The sequence below is a fragment of the Agrilus planipennis genome, unplaced genomic scaffold, assembly GCF_000699045.2.
Source record: "Agrilus planipennis isolate EAB-ADULT unplaced genomic scaffold, Apla_2.0 scaffold72, whole genome shotgun sequence".
Classification (NCBI taxonomy): domain Eukaryota; kingdom Metazoa; phylum Arthropoda; class Insecta; order Coleoptera; family Buprestidae; genus Agrilus; species Agrilus planipennis.
In genome coordinates this window covers 1065654-1089241 of record NW_020439081.1, presented here as the reverse complement: position 1 = coordinate 1089241, position 23588 = coordinate 1065654, and the positions used below count along the sequence as shown (strand labels likewise).

General features: G+C 36.2%; 1 protein-coding gene across 2 annotated transcripts in view; it reads left to right on the top strand.

Moving 5' to 3' along the window:
• Window positions 1-23588, top strand: part of LOC108733199 (S phase cyclin A-associated protein in the endoplasmic reticulum) — a 56086-nt gene that overhangs the window by 16938 nt on the left and 15560 nt on the right. The window contains exons 7-11 of one of the 2 annotated variants that reach the window (XM_025977349.1): window positions 267-470; window positions 561-788; window positions 845-1365; window positions 1613-1745; window positions 8390-8517. In XM_025977349.1, coding sequence (XP_025833134.1) covers window positions 267-470; window positions 561-788; window positions 845-1365; window positions 1613-1745; window positions 8390-8517 — 1214 coding nt within the window. Of the gene's footprint in view, window positions 1-266; window positions 471-560; window positions 789-844; window positions 1366-1600; window positions 1746-8389; window positions 8518-23588 lie in introns of both variants that reach the window. The other variant, XM_025977348.1, reaches the window with a different exon arrangement.

Below are 23588 nucleotides of genomic sequence, written 5' to 3'. Positions count from 1 at the left end.
TAGACCTTTTTACCTGAGAAGATGTCTTACCAATCTATCTCTCCTATTTCTTATTGACTTCCATATTCTTTCCAATACTTCTTTATTTCTAACCTTCTAAATCCACGGTATCTTCATCATTAGCCTGTAACACCACATTTCTAACGCTTCTAACCTTTTCTTTCTAGCTGCGGCCACTGTCCATGTTTCGCATCCGTACAGCGCCGTACTCCAAACATACACCTTTAACAATCTTTTTCGAATTTCTAAATTAACNTATTCACGAGGATCGCAAAAAGAGGCAAGAAGAAAAGGCTGCCAAAGAGGCTGCTGTTGAAGAAAGGCGTAGGGCCTTGGAAAAAGAACGGTTGGAAAGGTTGGATCGTCTGCAAGATGAAAGGAGACAGAGAGATGAAAGGCAGTTGCAACAGCAGCAGCAACGAGAAAAAGAACGACAAGAACTTGCAAGGGAAAAAGCCAGAGATCGAGAGGTACAAACTAATTATTTGTGCAACTCCGTTACTTATGTCCCACCTATAAGTGAAAAAGAATAATTAATAAAATGCAAAAAATTATTATAGGAACGACTTCAAGCTCTTCAGGCTCAACAGATCGCCTCTACAAAAGAACTTCAAAAACGTATAGAGCAAAAACAAGAAGAATCAGCCAGAAGACACGAAGAAAACATGGAGCAAATAAGGCAGAAAGCACTAGAATTGTCAATCCACAGATGTCACAGTGATGATAGCCAAGCACCAAATAACACATTATATCCAACGAAAAAGTTCTGCACTGTCTGTAACGTTTTGGTAAGAGTATAAATTACGCGTCCCCTTAAAAAGCCTACAACAAAATTTTATTTTAGATAAAATCCGAGGTATATTTAATGAGCCATCTCCGGGGTCGTATGCACCAAGAAGCTGTAAAGCAAGCGAACGTAGAAAAGCCCCAAATGACACCAAATGATGTTGAACAATTCAATCTAAAACAAATCGTAGATGCTCCGGCCGATAAAATAGATCCTAAAGACACTGCAGCCAAAGAACGTGGCAAAGCTTATCGAAAACGATGTAAAAAGATTCGACAGCGCATGAGTGTAAAAGGGGCCGAATTCGAAACGTCTTACAAACCACCTGTGATAGAATGTTCTAATAAACGTACGTTAAATAGAAACGTGAACACAATTGGTAGTATAACAAATCAGGCGAATCAGGGATGGTCCCCATCCACTTCTAGTCAATTGGATAGAATTTTAAATGAACTAAATAGAATTCTGACGAAAGGAGAGAACAATGACATCGTGGTATTTCAAGCTGTTGGAGGGTTTTCGGTTTTGGCGAAATTATTGTCTTTAGGACAAGATGTGCGGACACCAATCTCAGCAAAGTAAGTTTAATTACCATTCTTTCCTTCCTACAGGGAACTTTTAATTTAATTAATGAAAATTGGAATAAACAATGTGATAATTAATACTCACAATTTTATCATAAAATTGGAATACTGTCTGTGGACGATAGAATCAATTCATCGGTTTTTTTTTTAATTGAATTTTTCAGAGTACAAGGGAATTTTTTGTATACATAAATATTGCCCATGTTATTTGAATTTTGTTACCTCGTAGGTGTTGTTACAGAAGCATGATAATAGCCTGCAACGTTTGGCAAGGTGCATGTAAAGGTGAAAAAGGGGGCAGAAGCAACTGTGAATATGTCGTTCTTTCCAACAAAATTATTGCAGCCCTTGATCTGCTCAACACCAAATTACAAGTAAGTCTCTTTTTTTTTAACGTTTATTAAAACGTGTATGTTTCTTCATTTGCAAAACCCATAGGGAGAGGGTGATTAAATTTTGAACGACCATTCGGGTATTTATTTTTAAAATGATTTTACTCAAAATATTATGTGAAACTTTTTCAAAGATTTATGTATTTTGCATATATACTTTTCATTCGGCACCAATCGCGATCATTATTTTCACGAAAATGCGTGTATGTGTTAGTCAAGCACATGTGAACGGTGTGGCCAGTCGTTCCGCACTCTTAATGAACGTAGATTGCTGATACCTTTAATTTAATGTTATGATATATGCGATCTAAGCAGACACTTCTTACTAATTGCTATATTTTAATACGTTTTAAATATGATTTTATATTACTCTGCCACAAAATATAACATTGGTATTTTGTTTTTAACAAATAAAGAAGTTTGATATATTAAAAGTATTTTGCGTTAATTTGAAGTCTGCTAAACTTTTTCACGACAGAGCCATCTAACCACTTAGATTGAATACAGGTTTTTCGTAGGTACAGAAAATATCGTATGTGCCTAGTAGTGTTAAGGTAGCGCTCACCAGATTGCTGTACTATGTTCTTCGTGTAATTTAAAAAACTTTTTTACTGAAATTCAAGAAGAATAACGACATCGACGGACAACACTTCAATTTTTTTATGAAGGTGTATATATTTCATTTTCACTTGCGGTCACTTTTTAATTAAAAAATCGGGATTAAGAATCGTTCTTAAAATTTACAGAAACTTTTGTAAATTAATAAAGAATGTATGGTCATGTTTCCTTCAAATTCTTTTTGTCACACCACTTTGAAAAAAATCTTGTAATATCTTAAGACAGTATAGTGATCATAATTTATTTATTTAAGATCTCTGTAACTAGTTTCCTCCTATTTAGCAAGGATTTTTCTTAATATAAATGTCGGGCTTTGTCATTAATCTGTTATATTTTCTCCTTGAGAAAAAGCTTCCTAGACGTTAAACTTCTTAATCATATAAAGAAAACAACATTGGATAAAACGTTCGCAGGACGTTGGTTTGATTGGAATCTTAGAACAAAAAATAGAATTATTTGCGAACACTAATTTGATCTAGGTCTACTTCTACCACTTCTAACTCCTATTTCTGCCTCTGATGTGTCTCTGACTAGACCTTCATGCCTGAGAAGATGTCCTACCAACCTATTTCGCCTATTTATTATAGACTTCCATAAAGTCCTTTGTTCTCCTATTCTTTTTAAAACCTCGTTTCTCATTTCTAACCTTCCCTATTCACGGAATCCTCATCATTCGCCTGTAAGACCACATTTCGAAGGCTTCTAAACTTTTCTTTTCCGCCCCGCCAACCGTCCATGTTTCGCACCCGTACAGCGCCGTGCTCCAAACAACTTTAACAATCTTTTTCGAATTTCTAAATTATCCGTTCGCGAGCATAGAAGTGACTTTATTTTATTGAAAGCGACTCGACCCTGCGCTATCCTCTGCTTTATATCCCTACTGCTCCTTCCGTCCTGACTTATCTGACTTCCTATTAGNACTCCTTCCGTCCTGACTTATCTGACTTCTTATAACTAAAATCAGCCACTTCTAATTTTTCGTCTCCTATCTTTATATTCGCTCTTTCTCTACTTTTTCTTCCCTTGCATACCAATATTTTTGTTTTACTTTTATTTATTTTCATACAATACTGTTTTGTCAATACCGCTTCCATTATATCTATATGTATACGCTGTATCCTTAAATTCAACAGTTTTTGAAATATTTCCAAATTAAGGAAAAATCTGGTAGTCCTGAAGTATATTAAAAAATTATTAAATTTGTTAAAAATAGCTTTGTAATTTAGACCGAAAGACAGTGGCGGCTCGTTCATAATTAGGTGAAGACTGAGGTCTTCAGTCCGATGACTAGTTAGAAATACCACTTCAAAAATATTTTTTCAGTATGGAAACTAATTTTGTTAATGCGTTACAATTCAACGACTTAAAAAATTTTGTACCAACATTTCGTGTGCATTTTAAATTTGGGGCCAAGAGATTTGACGAAAATATTATAATAGCCTTAGATTGAAGAGTTAAATTCACTGTCGCCAACAATTCAACAAAATTCACAACTTATAAACAAAATCGAAAAATTGAACTATTTTTTAAAATTTTGCCATACTGCGAACTCAAAGCTGTGCTGAAACTTGACATCAAGGACAAAATCAAAAAGTCTTGAAAAAAAATGAAGTCGTATTGAGCAGCTACGTTCTCCAAATTGTACTTGAAATATGATTAATACTTGACTTGAACTTAACATAATTTCAAGTCGACATCAAGTCAAAAAATTATATAGAAATATTACGTCATCTAAGATATTTCCGGAACATCATATGTTTCTAATATCGAATGTGCATTACTTCAGAATTTTAGAGATTTTTCAGAATATAGATTTGTAAACTATTGTTTCCTTTTACTGTATTTTCTTACATAAACTACAGTACAAGGCGATGAATAAGATATTTTCCTTTCTACTGGAGATATTTCCGGAACATCATATGTTTCTAATAGAGGTATCTATCGAATGTGCATTACTTCAGAATTTTAGAGATTTTTCAGAATATAGATTTGTAAAATATTGTTTCCTTTTACTGTATTTTTTTGCATAAACTACAGTACAAGGTGATGAATAAGATATTTTCCTTTCTACTGGAGGTAGTATGTACCTACATTTTTAATCGGATGCTTTCTGAGCGGTGTTTTCTTTATCTTTTCATTTTGATGCATACAAAATATCTAGTCGCTGGTTACATTTCAAGTTTTTGATAACGCGGTCGCCGAATGTTGTTTTGTTGTCTTTCCTTTTTTTTTTCTTCGGATCACCTTTTGTCCGTGTCATCTTCCGTTTTTTTTCCTCTCGTTAGTCGTATGTTCGTGGCCCCGGTTGTCTTTGATTAATATTCAGGCCATTGTCGTCCTTCTCCATTGCCTACCTACCGAAATTGATTCTGAGAAGCTCTCCGAGCTGTCGGCCCGCGAAGCCGATCATATTTTGTTTATCTTCAATAAAAAATGGCCGAACATCAGAAACGTATTGTGTGTTCTTTGATAAGTGCGCACACGTTGACCGATAGTGCGCTGTTAATCCGGCCATAGTAGACTACGATATTTTGGAATTTCTCGATGAGACTACGTTTGTTTTCGTTGTTTTTATGGTATAAAATTTGTGTTAATTTAATACACATCGTAGCTTCGTATAACTCCCGTATAACAACAAAAATTTTATTTTTAATCGACTTAATGACCAGAAAAAATTAATGCCATTGTCTAATTTGCAATCGTTCCTAAAAGAAAAACAGATAAAAGAAGATGTATTTTTAATTTTCGTTATCTCTTAACGGAGAAAAGGGTATAAGACCACTTTTCCAGGTTGGTAACAAAAAGGTACCTAAGTTTTAGTTTTTCTTTTATTGGATGTCCGTATCATAAAATTAAATTTTTGATGTTTTTTGAAGAATATAAAAACTAAATTCATTTTTAAGGGTCGCGTGGTGAATAAGTTCATTAGTACAACTCACTATTGACGTTGGATCACAGAAAGAAGAAAACCAATTTCAATCACAAAGTTTTTCAAAAATTTCATACTAGTTATTGCATGAGTTATTTGGATGACGTACTATTCAAAAAATAAAATTGTATTTTATTATCATCAAATTGCGTCTAGCCGACTAAAATTTTAGGATGCCATGAAGCTAGCCTGTTAGCCACATTGCCACGTTGAACCTCACGAAGCTACCTTATGTTTCATTCACGTATCACCCTAAATATGCTACATGTGGAAAAAAAAGTGCTAGCTGATAAATTTTAATATTAGGATCCACTAGCAGATAACCACGAGCTTGTGTAAGAAGCTTTCCTATATTTGATGTTTGCCTAACCGAACTCCCATAAGGCAGATGGTGGGATTGCCCACTTCACCGAGCGGCATGGGCTAGAGGTTTAGACCATTGCTTAGCATTCGGGAGGACGCCGGTTCGATTCCGGGTCCGTCTGCCTTGGTCCAAGTTTTTCTGTGGTTTCCTTGGATCACTTAGGCAAATGCTGAGGCAGTAATATTCCACAGATAATCTTTCACTCTCTTCTGTCTTCATTTCGTCCGTCTCATCTTTCTCACCCGAACCACCACCCACCCATTCCCACGATTCCTGAAAGCAGGCTGAAGAGGGCCTTCCTCCCTACCTTTCGGCGTAGTCCGGAGGGACTACCCGCCCGCCAGTATTACTGGCTGGTGGGAATGAAACACCCAAAAGTTTTTTTTTTGCCCACTTCTTTGAAAAGTTATAGGTGTCTGCATGCGTAATCTGCTGGTAAATCCTTCTGTCAGTATGACCTTCATTTGTTTCATGAAGCATGCTCCCTGTGGGAGTGCAGTATATATATTTTTCATATTCAATTTTTAAAAATGCATTCATTTCTGGCCCACCCTGCGTACAATTTTTTACACAATCTTTTAATTTTTCGATTAATACGTTGCCCATTTTAATATCTTAATATGTAGCAACAATACAATCTGGTGGAGAAATGTAAATTTTTGTGGTAAACGGTCCGGAAAAGTAAAATTGTACAAATGGGGCAAAGTATTAGCATGAATGTGAGGAGGAGTTTTTCCCATCGTTGCATTAGCGTGATGGATATACGTACTATAGTCGGATTCGGCAGCCCCATGCCGTCCGTCCGTCCGTTCCGACCACCCTTTAGTTCGGTCGAAAGCATCGTTTCTTTTGTTTTTTCCCCTTTCACGGAAACGTAGCGAACGTAGTGAAATATGAGGATTGTCCGCAAACCGTCGGAAGAATTCTTTTACGCCACCCTTTTCCTGAAACGCATTGTCTCGCAACCGTCTGCAGCTTAATAAATCGAATTGCGCCGTTATCATTACAGTCGTCATCGACAAAGTACCTATATGTACAATATATATATATACGAATATGGTCAAAGATGACAGTGTTTTCGATAACTATAAAAAATTGTAGTTATAGTCAAATAAATTATGTACTACGCTCCTTAGAAAGTGCACTTTTTTCTCCTACAATAGATAATACAATGAATAAATTTTGTCTATAACGAAACAACAGTTCTGGCAGTTTCTTCATCATTGTCATCATAAGACTAGTTGGACACGCACCTTCACTTTTTTTTATCCTGAGATAATCTTCGTATTTCCCTAAAACTAGAACAACCCACATCCTTAACTGTTTGCAAACAGTAATCTAATACAGGTCTACCTCTACTCCTCCTAACTCTTGTTTCTGATTCTAATATGTTTTTGACTAGACTTTCATGCCTGAGAAGGTGTCCTACCATCTATCTCACCTATTTTTTATTGACTTCCATAGAGTCCTCTGTTCTCCTATTCTTTCCAATACCTCTTCATTTCTAACCTTCTCTATCCACGGTATCCGCATAATTCGCCTGTAACATCACATTTCTAATGCTTCTAACCTTTCTCTTTCGAATTCCTAAATTAACCGTTCGCGAGCATAGAAGTGACTTTTTATTGAAGGCGACTCGACCCTGCGCTATCCTCCATTTTATATCTCTACTGTTACTTCCATCTTGAATTATCTGACTTCCTGGATACCGAAAATCAGCCATTTTTCGTCACCTATCATATTCGCTCTTTCTTTGCATACCAATATTTTGGTTTTACTTTTTTTTATTTATCTTCATACAATACTGTTTTGCCAATACCACTTCCATTTTATTTAAGTGTATCTTTAACTCTTCCTTGCTACATGCCAATACTGCTACGTCATCTAAAAATCTAAGCATATTTCTTGTCCTTTCTTTAATGATGTTTATGACGTCTTCTGCGCGTCTCCCTATGAGATTATTTTGTCATACTTACAAGGTGTTACAATATTCAAGAACTTTTTTTTTTTNATCATAAGGTCGCCAGTTTTAAGAATGGTCGGACACGTATCTCAACTCATTCCTATTCTGAGCTAATCTTCGTATTTCCCTAAAACTCGAACAACCCACATCCTTAACTATTTGCAAACAGTTATCTAATCTAGGTCTACCTCTACTCCTACTAACTCCCGTTTCTGGTTCTAATATGTTTTTGAGTAAACCTTCATGCCTGAGAAAGTGTCCTACCAACCTATCTCACCTATTTTTTATTGACTTCCATAGAGTCCTCTGTTCTCCTATTCTTTCTAATGCCTCTACATTTATAACCCTCTCTATCCATGGTATCCTCATCATTCGCCTGTAACATCACATTTCGAACGCTTTTAACCTAACCTTCTAATATGATTTTGACTAGACCTTCATGCCTGAGAAGATGTCCTACCAACCTATCGCACCTATTTCTTTTTGTAACACCAAATTTCGAACGCTTCTAACCTTTTCTTACCTACACCTTTTATACAATACTGTTTTGCCAATACCACTCCATTTTATTTAAGGGTATCTTTAACTCCTCCTTGCTACATGCCAATACTGCTACGTCATCTAAAAATCTAAGCATATTTCTTGTCCTTTCTTTAATGATGTTTATCACGTCTTCTGCGCGTCTCCCTATGAGATTATTTTGTCATACTTACAAGGTGTTACAATATTCAAGAACTTTTTTTTTTTTTAAGGGAGTTACTAACGTAGACGATACACCACCATCGGATGCCTTATCTACAGCCCTTCTTCAACTGATAACTGTGGTTTTAAGGAATGCACCCAAAGACATTCCGTCCAACCGAATGCAAGACGTGGTTAGGTAAGTTCTATTATATGTAAAATTTTTTTTGGTAAATTGCATTTCAACACCTTATTATATTTTTGTTAATTTGACAAAATTACTAGGTAAGTAGAATAAAAGATCTATATATTGATATTATTTCCTTGACAATTAACTGAGGGTGTACCATAACAAATGCGTTAATGACTTACAAAGAGATGATTGTCAGAGAATTTTCTCCAAATGCACAATAATTCCAGTACTGAATTTTATGTGTTGGAGGCACAGGAAAAATGTTCCTCTCAAGTATCCCATGCAACAGTCAAAAACTGGACAAATAGCTACAAACGACATTTATAATAAATATATTTGAGATGATAGATGCAATGGGAAGGAATGTTGATAATTTTACCTGACAATTAAACTGTCATAATACATATGCATACGTATCAACATGAAATGTGTTCATAGGTACACTTTGTCATCCGCGACAAATATGCGCCGGTGTGTGTTAATAAATATCAAAGTGGACGGACATCAGAGGGAATATAAATAGAGCAAATGAATTATAAAATAGGGCCGTGATTGAAACATCACGCTGCGCTGTGGGCTATCAAAGTAAAATAATCAAGGATTATCATTGTTTGCAGATGTCAGGAGGACACAGGGGTTGAGTCGTGACGCGTAGTGACGATGACGTCCATGTGGGGTGCCAAATAAAACGGGCGGACGAAGGGTGGGGGGGGTGAAAATATCGCGACGGATCGAATGGGAAAAACACACCGAGCACGAGTGACATGTATACGCGCGCGGGAGTATTCCGATTAGGGGTGGGAGGTTAGAAGGGAGGAATGTCGCGTTTTTTTTACGACTGTTTTAAAATTTCATCAGGTAGATGCAATACCAAACTACGAAATTTAATAACAATGCCATTAACGGTAAAACATTAACGACTATTACAAATTATCATGAGAATTAAGTCGTTATGTAAATATCAGCATCTATATTGTATTAGTGCTGAAAGCTTCACAAAAATTATTCCAAAAAAGTCGTGTCTAACTGGGTATAATTTGTGAATGCTTACTATGAATATCGAACTATTGTTCGCAACTACAACTTTCGAAGAATTATTACCTATTACAATGGATTTCGGCTATAACGACGACGAAGCGACCACTGTAATTTCGTCGTTATATCTGTGTGGATGTAAACAAAAGATACGAAAGCTCTTTGTGTCTTTGGCGGTCGACTCTGGTCGTTGTATTTGCATAGGATTACTAGGGATTTGTTACAAACGATTCATTAAAAACAGTCGCTACACCCGAACTCGGCGTTACATCCGAAGCCGCTATAGCTGCATGAATTTTGTACTAAAGTATGCTTTAAATTCAAGGGACTTAATGTCGCTATAGAAAAATGGTCGTAATAAATGAAATCCACTGTGCCTATCTCATAAAAAGTTATTATTTTCAATTCATCATCATCACCAGGTCGTTAGTCTGAAGGCTGCTTGGACAGGCACCTCCATTCCTTGCTATCCAATCCAATATCCCTAATAACTATTTGTGAATATACTATAGGTCTTCCGCAGCCCTTCTTTACTCCTGTTTGTACTTCTGATATGTTTCTACCTACCCTTTCATGTTTCAGATAGTATCCTACTATCCTGTATATTCTTTTCCAAATTTGATAGTTTTCTGTTTGTTTATAACCAATTTACGCTTTAACTACTCAACCAATTATCATGAAATTTTCTACATATTGTCAGGGGTACAGAAAAGAGCATAGGGTTCCTTTTTTCCTACAGTCTTTCAGCGTCTTTGAGAGCGTCTCTCACAGTCTTTCACAGTCTCTCAGTTATTGCCTAGGTGTTTTTATGAATCACTCACAGTCTCTGTATGAGACTCCAACGATAAAATTGTTAATTCTGAGATTCGAGTCTCTCACAGAGAGACTGAATGAATAAAACTGAAAAATTAAGTGACTCGAGTCTCTTGTAGAAAGACTGGGATGTCTGAAATATGTTGAACTTTTTTTTTAACCATGTCTATCGAGACACCACTTATTAAGAGATTCGAGTCTCTTTTTTAGAGATTCGAGTCTCTCGTTCAGAGATTCGAGTCTCTCGTTCAGAGACTGGATACGAAATGAGGATCTCTCTATGAGCGACTCGAGTCTCTCGTTCGGAGACTGGATACGAAATGAGGATCTCTCTATGAGCGACTCGAGTCTCTCGTTCAGAGACGCTAAACAGTTTTTTTGATAGTCTCTCTCAGCAACACCAGAGAGACTCGATGAGAGGCGGAGACTCGAGTCTCGCTTTCAGAGACTCTAAGAGACTGAATATTTTTATCTTTGGCTGTAATAGCTTTATTATTGTATAAACACTAGTAGCAAACATAGAGGTCATTCATATACTTCACACATTCGCTAATTTATCCATTTTCGCTCGGCGACTTGAACAAAAAAAAAATGCCAACAAAGAAATGTTAAAGTAATTTCAATGTTCGGTGATCGTTTTGCCTTGCCTGTATCGGCGTATAATTTCCGTACCTTTTGTAAACGCGTCCCTTTGTTTATCCAATGTCAAACAATCGAATATTCAATTAAGTATTATGTGCGTACTGTGCATGCGTATATCGTGGGCTCCTGAAAGTGCAGTTGTTACAACAGATCGGGACGCGACATGTGCACAAAAAGTTGCTCTTTTTGCGGCGACATACGGTCAAACGGGGCGATCGCGAAATACCACCCCAATTTAGAGGGCGCACTCGTTTTACTCGATGTATACCGTCAAAGGTGCATGGGCGCCCATTGTCGACTTTACTAGCACATGCTTGTAAAGCAAGTACCTATCTATTGCACACTAGGTGGGGTTTGGACAATTCTATTGACAGGTTGTCAATTGATTCTTTTATCGATAATTTTCTGCATAATATAATATAAAATTGAAGCGCTTTATAATTTACTAGTTGTGCCCGCGGCTTCGTCTGGTCGGAATTCAATTTGTAACTGCAAGAGTCATCTTATATCAATTTGTCAATTAACCTTGCGGACTTTTCTACAGGTCTTTTTAAGCTTTGCATGTCTTCATTCTGACAGACTTTTGATTAAATGCCACCCTCATCAACATCCCAAACAACATTAAGTTTCATTCAAAAAGTCGTTTAAACACTAAACCAATGAAATAAACACTAAAAATCGGCTGGATCCTAAAAAATGCAACGTGTAATTATACAACACGCTACTGAAGTGAAACTTCTTCAAACACACAAACATACCGGGATAGGGGTTAAGGAATTGGTTTAATGGTATTATTTGTACACTATGTTTCGCACGGGTGCAATGCTGATAGTAAATATACCATAGAATGTTTTTATATACAACAATCACAGCTTTTTTTGTCATTAGACAATACAAACCGGCCGGTACCGCCGCAACCGCTATGTCCCTGNGACTGCTTTTAATTGAAAATACCTTAATATAATAAAAAAATCTTAATAAACACATAATGCAGGATAATTAAGGATAAATTAATAGCATAAGTGAGTTAATACATTGAAATTCTATAATGTGAAAATTAATTTTTAATTTTTATCAACTATAAACAACCTCAAGTTAATGTGAAAGATCATAGCTTAGTGGTCAGAGCATTGGTGCGTAAAGCCAAAGATCGGGTTCGATTCCCGGCGAGGGTGTGACAACAGCAAAAAATTTTCCTCATTAATTTGGCGTAATTTATAGTGGATAAAAATTAAAAATGAATTTGGCATATTTAAAAAGGAAAGAATAGAGTGAATTAAGGGAGAAAGAAAAGAAAGAAACGGAAGAGAGTCAAAGGCACATGAACGACTAGAATGAGAGAAATGTGTAAATAGGTGTAAGGAACAGTTAAAAACGGAAAGAAGTATCGGAAACGGTACTACATAGAGAAATTGTGATAGAAAAACTTGTGGAGGAGCAAGTATAGGAACCAAATAAGGGAATAAGGAGATTCGAATTGATAATCGATGCTATGTAATGTGGTTGGTTCGCGAACAGGGTTGGAGTGGTACGTGGGTAATTAGAAGTGAGAAAGTCGAGTATCCGACGCCACCTTCAAGTACAACGACGACAAGAATTGTCCTTCGTTCCAGTCGAGTGAAGAGAGGCGGAAGAGAGCTTTCCTTTTTATTTTTACAGACACAATTATATTAAATAATGATATTTTAATTTATATCAATAAATAATACATAGGGATAACTAACCTCAATTATATTGGAGCACTTAAAAAAGTATTTTAGCACAATTTTTTCACTAATATTCACAAATAGTAAATAATATTAATCCAAATATTCAATTTAAATCACTACTGAATATATTTTATTGCCACATATATAATTCGCACTTGTATGAAAATAAAACACGTGTTGTGACTGTAAAAACTAAAACCATGTGGATAAATATTATAAATAAATATGAAAACAGTGATCAGAGGCGACAAGCGTACCAACATGCGCGACTAAGAGAGGTATTATTTTTATTTCGTTGGTAGCTTTTTTCCGAGACATAATGAATTCGGTTGAGTGGGCAACTTCATCCTGTTAATTTTGTGTTACAGTGATGCGCGCGCATCTTGAAATTTCACTCTCATCAGTTTTTCATAACGCGCCTAAAGAAGTATAACTTCAAAAAGAACTCAAATTTTAACAAGTCAGTAGATGGCAGGTTGATCAAAAACTTCCACCCTTCCGAGAACATCCTGTGTACTACGGATGATCCCATTGTTATCTTTATTTTGTCCATCAATCAAGCCATATTAAACCCATGACCCACAAATGTTGTACAATGCTCCAATTCAAATACGATTATAAAGAGAAAATAATACGTACACTTCACGGTAGCGACATCAGAGAGTGACGTCGTTCTCTAGGGGGTCAGGACCACCACCGTCCGCTACCTTCACCGGCTAAATTTCGTCCGGCAGATGTGCAAAGATAAACCCCCAAAGATAAGGGCGTTAGTGCACACATACACGCACCGGCTTCGAATACGCGTACACTTTATCTATCTGTTATGGTTTTTGTGTGTTTGTAGGCGAGTGTGCGTCACGCTAGGCTCTGATGCGATATGGCTTGTTACCGTCATTATCATCCTACGATGCGCATTACTGTTATTACTCTCACCCCCTATGTGTCTATCTATTATAGGCACATATATGTACATGAGTATGCGGTTGTGCGGGGGTGATTGATAATTAATAAATATTTGGTTATGGGGTTTGCTCGATGCGATGATGATGATGATTAAGTTTGTGATCCTATCGGCGTTACGGTTTCAACGATCGTGTTGGAATTATTGTTGTTTAAAATTCGATTATGTTTTGTTTGTGTATAATATTAATAATTATTTTCAAGTAAAATACTAACAACAGTAAATGGCAAATATATATTACAGAAAATTTTCCTTGCTTGGTTATACTCTTAAAATAAACTCGTTTATAGCAATCGTTCAAATGGATAATCCTAACGTCTATTCTTACTTTGTAAATTTCAGTTCAGCGACAAAAAATAGTGGATGATATTTTATGAATTAATTAACTCACATGACGCTTCAACTGCCGATTTTGCCGTAGCTGGTATGTTGGTGTTAAATTCTGATTGCCTAGATCTAAAATCAACCAAGTTTGAATTTTTTAAATCGAAATTATTCGGGAAATTACCGGAATTAAAATTCGAATTGTTTAAGGGTGGTAAAGACTGCGACGAATTATTCAGTGCTTCTGGTAGGGGTAGTAAAAAGAAGTTACCACTTCCGTGCATAGTTTCAGGGTAATTCCCAAAATTTTGCTTGAACTTCATGTCAGATATAGTACTTAATAAAAGAACCCATGGGCGTTTGATATTAAACGAAACGTAGTATAGAAAATATCGTTTTGTGAAGGGATACTAACTAGTTCTACTGGTCCACTTATTCGATCTTTTTCTTCCCTGGTTCCATGCTAAACTTAACCTGTTTGCTTTCTTCAGTCTTCTTGGAGATATTTTAATGTGCTACAACTGGAGGTATGGTGTTGGTGTATGGTGGTATTATACGAGGGATGATTATACATATGGCGTATCTAATAAAGCTTCTTTTTTAGAATTATTAATTCATTTGCTGAAAATCGAGTGGATTGCATTTGCACTTCGTTCACGAATTATTCTTCGAGTTGTTTTGCATGTCGTGCATTCTCGAACACATGTTGGTAAACATGTTTCTGTACGAGATAACAAGAGCTGTTGCAAATCATTCGAAATAGCAAATTATTACTTTTAGTTGCGCACCGATTATCGAATTATCGTTACCATTTCGCAGAAGTCTTGGCTGCCGTCTGACCGTACCGTATTTATAGCCCCAATCGGTCAGTAATAAAGATATCTGTTTTTCTCGTCGTCTTTTCTATCTGTATGTTGTTCGTGTTTGTATCATTCCGATATTTCGAGGACACCGCATGTAAACTAATGTGTCATTCCGCGCGTTCCTGGGAGCGATAAAGGAGCGAGCGACTGGACTTTTAATTCAACCATGCGAAATAAGCATAAGATTTCGTTATTTTGTTTTCTGATTTAGGTTAATGGCAAATCATAACTATTGTAGTGTAGTAATGCGTAACCCAAATAAATGATGTTTTAGAAAATACTACAAATGGCGCAGTAAACGCCATCTGTATCACGATGCTACATTTTAGGATTACGTATGTTGTAGCATCGTGCTACAGATGGCGTTTACCGCGCCATTTGTGGTATTTTCTAAAACGCGCTGTTAAGGCAGCAGGTAAATGTTGGTCTGTGTTCTGTCGGAGCTGCCTGCGACGCGCCGATGAGATCCAAAAAGATCGAAATCGCGATCCGCGTCTGGCAGTTTCGACAGAATACAGACAATTTCAAATTATTTTATCCAAATAAATGATATTTTTTTTGGAGTTTACATGTTCATATAAATGTTTTTTTCAATAACCAATCTGTTCGACAAATGTAATTTTGCTAGCAACATTTACTAAAGTATTAAACTGGGGCGGTTTCCTTTTGAATTTTTTCTTGGCGATGACAAGCTACGGACTCAGCGGCTCAGGGCAATTATCCTCCTTATTAAATACAATGCAAATCGAAAACTAGAAAGTTATTTGCCTGAAATGCTAATACAATTACAAAGAGAACGGCTTTGTTAGCGAATGGAAACTCTTCTCGAGCAAACAGACTGTGTTTGCTTTGGAACCGCGGTAATTTGAAACCCACCCCCGTCCGACCCAGCAAGTTCGGGGTCGGTCGACGCGACGTCGACGGCCGTGGATTATTGACGATGCGGCGGTGGTTGTGTGGCTGATGGCGTTGCGATAGCCAGTAAACGAGTACCTACCAACATTCATCCCAAAAAGCTAAACTAGGAGAAATGTAAAATTATTCCGTTAATGATCTTAAATCAGTTTTAGTTTAGTTTAGTTTAGTTTGTTGGTTGTAGGTATGTCGTTCTAGTTTAATTACCTAAGGGAAATTCCTGTAAAAAGACTTTGGCGTACTACTTAACATGCATTCTCAAATGGTGGCATTAGAAATTTCAAGCCCGAGTCGCATTGTTTTAGACTTATCGACCCGCTATTAAATATAAATGAATCGCGAAATTAGAGAGCGAAAAATTTAGAGGTTTTAAGCACAAACAGAGACACACGAGGAACGTTAAAGAAGTAGTGACTTGACGGCACTAAATTATTCTTGTAAAAATGCGAAATTCAAGCAAAAAGCGTGTAAATTTAAATTGACTTCAAAAATTACTTTTCGGTATTGAATTTGATTTTAAGAAAATTCTATGAAATTTTGAACGGAGACTACTGTGGAGATGCTTTTGCGTACGTAATCATTACAATTTTTTTTTTTTTTTTTGAAAAAATTGTCTATAGTCAGTTTCCTACCTTAGATATTTTGAGAAGTATCTACTATGGTTGAGGACGTCCGGTTTTGTGACTTATGTGGCAAAATCACTATCCGGTACATTTCTAGTCTAAAAACTAATTTTTCTGTAATACAGTAGAATCTCGATAAGATAAAGACCAAGGTAAACGTAAAATAATTTGAGCTATTGAGGTTTTTACTTACTAAGGGTTTAAATTTAAGCTTTAAAATTATGGATTTCCAGTGATTTAGCAAACTTTTCAGCTTTTTCCTTTAGTATAGGTCCACTAACACTAATGTTTTTATTTTTACACTATCTAAACGATGTAAACAACAAGCATTTCTCTAAATTAGGAAATTCAGCAATTCTTCGTCTTTTACATTCAAACCACTTTTCACTGCTTATTGAGGTGCGATGCCCAAATTATTCGTTTAATTATAGAGGGTTTTTATTTTAAGTAATAGAGGTTTTGGACTCCGAGGGGTAAGGAACACAAAATTTTATGAATCTATAGAAGTTATTAGGTTATCGAGGTTTAAGTTATCAAGGTTCTACTGTATAAAGTGCTGATTCGCATTTGACCAATTTTCTTGTACAAAACATTAACAAAATCCAAAAAACCTACACATAAACGTTTATCAGAAACCTAAAAAGCACGTTTCGGTTTCGATATAAACGCATCATTCTCATCAAGTAGATACCCTAATAACTAAACGTTTTTGTGTGGAATTTAGTTCAGTTCCCACAAAATGTCAAAAATCGTCGTCAGTATCGTCGGTATAGAAGTTAAAAAGTTGCAAAAAATTAATTTTCAGCATACAAATCCTTTAATTGCAATCTTTGTAAGGTAGTCACTTAAAAGCGTCATCAAATATAAAGACTGCGAAGACTTCGTAGTCGTCTTTTCTAATTAAATTTGTTTGCGAAACTGGGACCTGGCGCGCTGTCTTCCCAGATATTTCAGCTCTACATCAAACGCCTCGAATTGACTCGAGGAAATTTTAATTAACTTCAGCAAATTTAAAATCCGGCATAGAAGATTGCTCGTCCTAAATTAGGTGTATGTTCCACATTAACGTTTAAAATGTAAAATATACAGGTATCCAACTACATCAAAAGTTATCTAGTATAGAAGTATCGACGGAAATTGTATTTAAACTGCGTGGATTCCTGACAGATCTGCGATACGCATAATGTATTAAGAAAGTGCTTTACTGCGAGGTTGAATATTATTTAGAACTATTTATAAATATATTTNATTATTAGAAAAATTAAGGGGGCGCAACAATTTTTTTTTTAATAGGGGCGCAGGTACAAAAAGGTTGGAAACCACTGCGTTTATCTATTACAATAAAAAGCTAAAAACTCACCGTGTTGTTCCTCTTATTGGTTGACCAGAGAATCTGAAAATATAAGAGTAGTAATTATTTATTATGTGGCTATGCAAAATAAATACTATTAAATAATAAAAATTATCGCTAGAGAGACGAGAAATCAAACATTTATCGTTTTTATCACTTTCTCATTTAATTCATGTACTTCCTTTTTGGTGATGTGGAATTTTTTGAAAAAGAAATTATTTGCTACAGCGAAACTACAAGATTATATTAATTTTTCTTCATACATTTATTCCTAGGTACCTAGTTCACCACTAGATATGTTTTGAGACTGAGATGAATCTATGAATATAGTGTAAAGGTGAACCCGATTAGACTATCAAAAAGCCTGACCCGGGTGTCTAACCGGGTTCCATGTGAGATATCTGGTTGGGTTCTTCATCACATATCTGACCAGTACTTAGTCAGATGCTTTCCTAGGTATTGAGGCAAAGCCTAAACCAGGACCTTAATCAGATGCCTGACTAGCAAGGATTAACATAAATTCTAAACCTGCTGTTTAGGCGCAATTGTACAGATATAATAATATAATTCAATACTAACATTAATGAAACAGATTGAATTTTTGGATTGTTGTTTGGCATGGAACATACTGAAGATGTCACCTACTGAGCATAGCGAAACGTCTGCATTCAAGGAAAAAATACTGCAAGACAACCTTAAACCTCAACCTGTTTCATCTGAAACCGAGCATGAAAACTTATATACAAGGAACTGGCATTAATGTTTAAGACACTATATAGCATTTACGTTTACCCTCGCGTACCTAAACATAGTACCTAACTATTAGTTGTTTTTATATAGTTGTAATCCAAATGTAACACTAACATTTACTTTTCTTTTTTACTTGGGTCCCTATTTTGTTTTCTTTTTTCGTTTACCGTTGGCAAATATTTTGTTCTCCAGAAGGAGACATATTCGTTGCCCCGAAGACTTCACCGCCACTTTTGAGTGTACTAAAAAATGCCATATGCGTAGGTTTAATCCGGGCCTAATAAAATAACGATCAGTACAATGGTACGTGACGTGAATATCCATTCGACGTCTTTATTAAATACAGTCGCGAGTAGCGCCGCCAACGCGTCGGGACGCTTATTCGCTCCCTATTCATTTCGTTCAACCATATGCACGAATTTAAATCGCACGTATGAAATTTAAATAGACTCGCATATCATTTTATTAGTTAGCCGACGAGAGTGCCCCATACGCGACGCGGAACACCCTGAAAGAAGAGGGCGTTACCGTAAAATCGTATATGACAATTAGCCTTTAGGGTTTGCATGCTACAGTTGTTGCAAATGTGCAGAGAGTAAGCAATTTTTTTCGCTTTGCTTTATTATACAAAGTCGAAGGCTTAAACGAGTAGATAGACCAGACGGGCGGATTTTCTTTTGTATTGGTCGACAAAAGAATTAGGGAAAAGCCTTATAAATAATAATCACGCAAGAATTAATTAAACAATAGTACATATAAGTAGAATACGTAACAACCACAAGGTCGTCAGTAGGTACTAACAGGCCTAGGACAAGGACGTTCATTCTTTGCTGTCTTGAGCCAATCGCAACTAGTACATCCCATATCAGCGAACAGTTATCTAATCTGGGCCTTCCTGTTTCTGCTTCTGATATGTCTTTAACCATCTTTTCACGTTTTATCCTCTTTTAACGCAATATTTCAACTTTTAAGTTTTTCTCTAAATCTGTTCACGATAAAAAAAATATGCGAAAAGTAATTGATGAAGTATTAAGGCTTGATGTTTTGTATTTTTAAAAACCAAAGACGTAAATTCGAAAAAGAACCCCTACGGATTCATCAAGCTTGGATCAAAGCTCAAGGGGATTTATCTTATCTTACAATTAATATGTAATTTTAAACGGATTACTTACACAGATTTACAACCTCCATTTTTATATTATAAAAATGCCTTTTTCTAAATCTTTGGGCGAATTTATATTCTTGTAATCAGTGATGAGATTTTTTTGAAATACTTGCATTTAAAATGTAAATACAAAATAAAAGATATCCATTTTATCGTGCATTTAAATACTTTTTTGAAAGAAGCATTTTGTGTTTTATTTAAAATACTTTTCCATACCTATTTTTACCGTTAAAAGTTTTACTAATATCACCGATCAAACATATAAAATGATGAATTAAAGTTACTCACATTGGCCATCGATGGTATTCGCAACTTAAAAAGGGGATAAAGAGACATTCACTAAATGTCTTCTAATTCTTTAACTAAAGAGAGCCCAAAAAAATCTAAACTCCTTGGAAATGGATCATCTACAATATTGGATCGATATTTGTTTTCCGGGTTTAATGTCATGGTCCAATGGAATTTTAAAATTCCAAATTGATATCAGCATTTGTCAAATCACCACTTATCCTACCTTTAGCAAGGAACTATAAAATTCTAAGAATTACGACAAAACAGCCCGCAAAACTATATCGAATTGATTTACGGCAGCTCTGTAAAACTAAAAACTACAAGATTGTGGTTTGCTAATAAATGCGTATAATCCACAATTCTTAGAAAACGATTCGAAAAACCACTTATTAGATGAACCCAAAGCTAAAGAAACTATGGATTTCATTTCTTTCTCTTATTACAATGTATAAAAGATCGGAAACAAAATGGAGTTGTAAATATTTTGATATAAAATGATTGATGTTGATTTTATATCAACAAAATTTTATCTAATCTTTCACGCTAAACAAACATTTGAAATAAATCAAAAAAGTATTTGCGTTTTGTATTTAAATACTTTTAAAAAAACATTTTGCACATCTCTACTTGTAATACACTAAACAACTTTACTCATTCTGTACTATTTCCTTCAGGTAAAATGGAACAACCACAGGTTTTCATTATAGACTAACTTTTCCCTGGTTATTTTCTTAAACTTATAATACGTGACGGAGTGACTTTGACTATACCTACTGTAGGTATAACTAACGGTTGTCGGTTTACGTTGATTTGTACCTACAAATGAAGCATTGTTAGCTCTACAAACGATCTCAAAATACTGAAGAAGTTGCAACGCTTTACTCATTTGTTAAATCCATAACTCTGCTGTTTATGTACCCGTGTGTATTATGAATGTTGTACGTATGTGTGTATGTATAATTTTCGGCTCGACATAGTGAATGTCGGCGTGGTAGCGACAAAAGATCCAAGAAGTTTCTTTCGAGTGCTCAGCAAACTCGAAAGCAGAACTCAACGACAACACGTGCAAACGGTCCATGCTAAACAGAGCAAGTTCAAACAAACGACAGTAAATCAAACGGGTGGTATGAAGAATTCGTAAATACCGCAGTCTCAGAATTTCGTGTTTTTAAATTGCTGTTAACAATAAAAAATATTTAAAACCAGCCATCAAGTAGGTATGAATCGAAACCCGACTAGAACTTTCAGGGGGGTGCAGGTAGGATCCCTAACTGGGTAGCCCACTACCCCAAAAAAAAAAAAAAACTTTTGGGTGTTTCATTCCCACCAAGACAGGAATGCTGGTGGGCGGACTGTCCCTCCGGACCATGCCGGAAAGTAGAGCGGAGGCCTTCCTCTTCAGCCTGCTTTCAGGAATCATGGGAATGGGTGGGTGGTGGTTTGGGTGAGAAAGTTGAGACGAACGAAATGAAGACAGAAGAGAATGAAAGATCATCTGTGGAATATTACTGCCCCAGCATTTGCCTGTGTGATCCAAGGAAACCACAGAGAAACTTGGACCAAGTCAGTCGGACCCGGAATCGAACCGGCGTCCTCCCGAATGCTAAGCAATGGTCTAAACCTCTAGGCCCTGCCGCTCGGTCCCACTACCCCTTGTGCCTGAGTGCAATTGTTCATCGCCGGACTGCGGAAGATATTTGGAAATGTTTCAGTAGGAAAAACTATCCGGAGACCGTTATTAATAATAATAATAATAATAATAATAAATAGTACCTAAATGCCTAAGTCGCTGAGTTTAGGTATCTAGGAAGACTGATACTAGGACTGACTACCTTACGATGATGATCATGATGATGACCTAATATTTATCTAGACAATAACTTAATACCTATTTAGACAATTGTGTACATTGCAAGTTCTTGAAAATGCACAGTAATGAATTTTCCCGATAAGATTGGACAAAAACTGGTATTACCTCTGCTGTGTCCCCCCTTTGATACATTAGCAAAAAGAAAAATGAAAAATGTTGAAAGCTTTCTGATATGCTTTGTTTCTATTTTTTGTTAAATCCCTAGAACAAACAAAAGCTATTTCTACTGCAACACATGGCGCATTTGGCTTCGGAAAATACAAATACCATACACACGCTCACACACGTCATGCAGAAACAACTAAACTATATAGGCGAACTCGAGTGGCACTTCTACCTAGATTGAAATACTGTTTTAGATTGTTTGCATTGCCCTCAATGTTGGTTCCTATGGTGGAATATTGCTGCCAGTTCGTATCGCAATTTGACGAACGTGTAACTGTTACATACGCCGTAGGCTTTTAACCACTAAACATTTACCATTATATTAAACATTTTCGCGTTTTATTATTGTTACAATCCGATAGCAATATGTGATATCAGCGAATGAGCTAAGTCCAAATTAAAAAATGAATGAATAATGGTAGATTTAGTATTTTTTCTGTTTTCCAGCGCTCCTCGCTTGCAGCCTACATTCTTACAAAATAGCCGTTTTTCGTTTCTTTACGTGAACGTAAAGTTTTGTAGCTCGGGTTGGTTTTGTCGTCAAGACCGGCGCATCGCGGCGTCCGCAGCTGCGAGTTTTCCGAACGAGAACACGATAAGTGGGCGGACGCCCAGACGGAAGGAGACGGTAGCGAGGAGTTTACTTTTCGAAAAGTTTACATTTGCGGGGTCTCCGACTGCCTTGCCTTGGCAAAACAAAACCGTACAGAAGCAGCAGCCAGCCTTCAGTTCAGTAGTAGGAAGGTAATGCTAAACGCATGCAAACATGGGGATATTCTAGATTTTAGAAGCAAAAGCTCGTCACTGAACTCGATCGCTAGCTAGAAGGCTGCCTTGGCTACTTTGTAACGCAACAAATGGCCGTTAGGTCTGAGGCAATAAAAAAGTATAAAACTTATAAACAGATCTTTAGTTTTATATTAAAAATAATTTCCATCAAATAAAATATAGCAAACCTAACCGCACCCACCCATAATATTTTTAGATGACTTAAAACTTTTGAAGATATCATTACCCGAATAGAACTTATAGAAAACATGCCCCATGTAGTGTGTGGCTAATGAGGGGCATGCCAATATAGGGATTTCCCTGTCTCATGAAAAACCCACCAAAAAAAGTGGTGATACTAAAATGAGGATTGCCTTATAGGTCTTTCATGTGGATCTTAAGGGGCAAATCTATCACATGTATAAACTTACAATTAAATCTACCTTGTAAGGCCTCGATCGGGTTGAAAATACTCTCGGTAAAATGAAAAAACTTATAGTACCTACTAATGCCCTTGTCCAATTATGTCGTCGTTTCAATTAAATTTTTGTTATTATAAGACAACTGAAACCAAACGCATCAAGTGGAACAACAGTAAAACGATTTCAATTTAAAGTATTACTGACTACAACACCGCCCCATAACACAATATTACTTTTTTTTTTTTTTTCAAAAATAATAATGTTCATTTTTGAGGGTGTAGCAATAATTTTTTCGCTGCAGGGTCACATGTGGCATTTCTAATGATGCCCAAATGCGGCAAGGCGTTATATGCTCCTTCCTTGCCCTAGGGGGCAACCTCATGGGGCCCATAAGAGCTAGTGTGATTACC